We start from the raw sequence: 2,292 nt of genomic DNA on the forward strand, positions 1-2,292 counted from the left end.
AAATAATGTAAGTAAATAATCTAAGTATAAATGAACTTTGAATTTGTGTTTATCCCATTAAGGACAGTCAGGAGTAAAAGTAGCTTTCATATGTCTGTCATTTAAGCTAATTAATCTCAAAAAATAAATCTCTGTTACCAGTGAGGACCAAGGACCAGGAAATGTACATTAATATGTCCCATTACTCAGGTGAAGGAAGGTGTGATTTTGTGGACGTATGCTCTCATGAGGAGATTCAAAATGTAGATAAATATGTAGTACTACATGTGTAGTCAGTTCCGGGGTCTCTTTTGGAAGGTAAACATCTTAAGTCATTTGATGAACAGTTTTTCCCAGAGTTTGTAGAGGGCTTTGGTTCAACTCAATCTACTCCTAGGTATCCACTCAGCAACAGATTTGATTCTGAGAAGCATATTTTGTATCAGAAATGTAGCATTAGACTATTACCCTGGATACAGCCAAATATATTTTAGAGCTATGCTTTTTCCCTGCAGAAGAGGTAGATACAAGCCTTGGAGAAATTGTTTATTGAATACATTACTACTGATATTTTTAATCAGTATATTAATTTTTGATACCCATAAGAACTATACTTCTGAGGAGTAAAGCTTTTGACCTGCCCCTCAACACTTAGCTCCCTTTCTTAGCCATAAGGCTGTGCCCCCCTGTAAATTCAAGAAACTTTTCTTTTCTATTTTGGGCTTAGTGCAATGCTAAGATTTCAGTTTTGCACATGGATAGTAGTTACCTGCTCTCTGGCACCTGAACATTGAGTTCTTTCTGTTCTAGACGTTCTTTGTTCATCTCTTTCTTTGCGCTGCATTAGAATATACTGTGCTAAATGGAGGAAGCAAACCAGTCTGTGGTGTCTGAGTTTATTTTTCGTGGACTTTGTCATTCAAGGGAGCTCCAGACCTTCCTCTTACTGCCATTTTCTATACTCTCCCTGATGACTATTGTGGGCAATCTCCTTGTCGTGTCCTTAATCATCAGAGACCCTCATCTCCATTCCCCAATGTACTTCCTCTTAGCCAATCTCTCATTTGTCGACTTCTGCCTTTCTTCAGTAACCACCCCTAAACTGACCACAGACTTCCTAAAGGATAATAAGACCATCTCTTTCCAGGGCTGCATGAGCCAGATCCTCTGTGTGCATTTCTTTGGAGGAGGTGAGATGGTGCTGCTTGTGACAATGGCCTATGATCGTTATGTAGCCATTTGCAAGCCACTCCATTACTCCAGCATCATGAACAGACAAAAGTGCATCCTGCTGGTTTTGATATCATGGATCATTGGCTTTGTGCATGCCATGAGTCAACTGGCTATGATTTTAGAGCTGCCCTTCTGTGGACCCAGAATAGTGGACAGCTTTTTCTGTGATATCCCTTTAGTGATAAAACTAGCCTGCATGGATACTCATACTCTGGGGATATTGATAAATGCCGACAGTGGGCTCTTGGCAACAAGTTGCTTCATTATCTTGCTGATCTCCTACACTTATATCCTGGTAACTGTCTGCCTTCACTCTAAGGATGGGGCTTCTAAGGCTCTCTCCACCTGTACTTCCCACATCACAGTGGTGGTGCTCTTCTTTGGACCCTGCATCTTCATCTATTTGTGGCCACTTAGCATCACTTGGGTGGACAAGTTTCTTGCTGTGTTTTACACGGTAATCACGCCTCTCCTGAATCCAGCCATTTATACCCTGAGAAATAAAGAGATTAAGAATGCCATAAAGAGGCTGAAAAATCAGCATATAGATTCAAGGGATAAATTTTAGATTTCTCATGTAATCAGAAAATCCACTGGTTGCACCCCAATTTGGGCAGATTTTGATCTGTAAACTGAACTGGAAATATGACATGTTTATATCTGTAAACTATAAATATTCTCAGATATACGGTTTGTGTTTAATCCATCATGAAAATTTGTTCAAAACTCCAATTCTTGTATTTTGCCACTTGTAGAGAATAATAATTTGCATAAATATTCCTTTGTATATGTTCAACGATGATCAGATGATAACAATAACAATAATTATAAAAATAATTGCCACCATTTACTAAACACTGCCTATGTTCCCAAAACTATGTTGAGCAATTTATCTAGTTTATGTATTACTTACAAAATCATTTTGAGTGAATTATTATTCTTATTTCTAAAAATACATGACTTATCAACTCTGACTCTAACTTTGCTAGAAAGGATACTAAAGATATTTGAGTCATCTTCATCCACTTAGAAAACAAAAAGAAAATGAATTGAACCACAATCATATTGCCCTTATAATCA

The 2,292-nt window shown here is 37.8% G+C and overlaps 1 protein-coding gene across 1 annotated transcript; it reads left to right on the forward strand.

The window, feature by feature from the left end:
- Positions 1-841: 841 nt before the first annotated feature.
- LOC124236160 (olfactory receptor 4K3-like) lies at positions 842-1,780 on the forward strand. Its single transcript, XM_046654905.1, has one exon. It carries the CDS (start codon positions 842-844, stop codon positions 1,778-1,780), a length of 939 nt encoding a protein of 312 aa, XP_046510861.1.
- The last annotated feature ends 512 nt before the right edge of the window (positions 1,781-2,292 follow it).

Source organism: Equus quagga, chromosome 2, assembly GCF_021613505.1.
Source record: "Equus quagga isolate Etosha38 chromosome 2, UCLA_HA_Equagga_1.0, whole genome shotgun sequence".
Taxonomy (NCBI): Eukaryota; Metazoa; Chordata; class Mammalia; order Perissodactyla; family Equidae; genus Equus; species Equus quagga.

Excerpts from the sequence above, each read along its gene's own strand:
- LOC124236160 (XM_046654905.1), top strand. The coding sequence starts at position 842 with ATGGAGGAAGCAAACCAGTCTGTGGTGTCTGAGTTTATTTTTCGTGGA.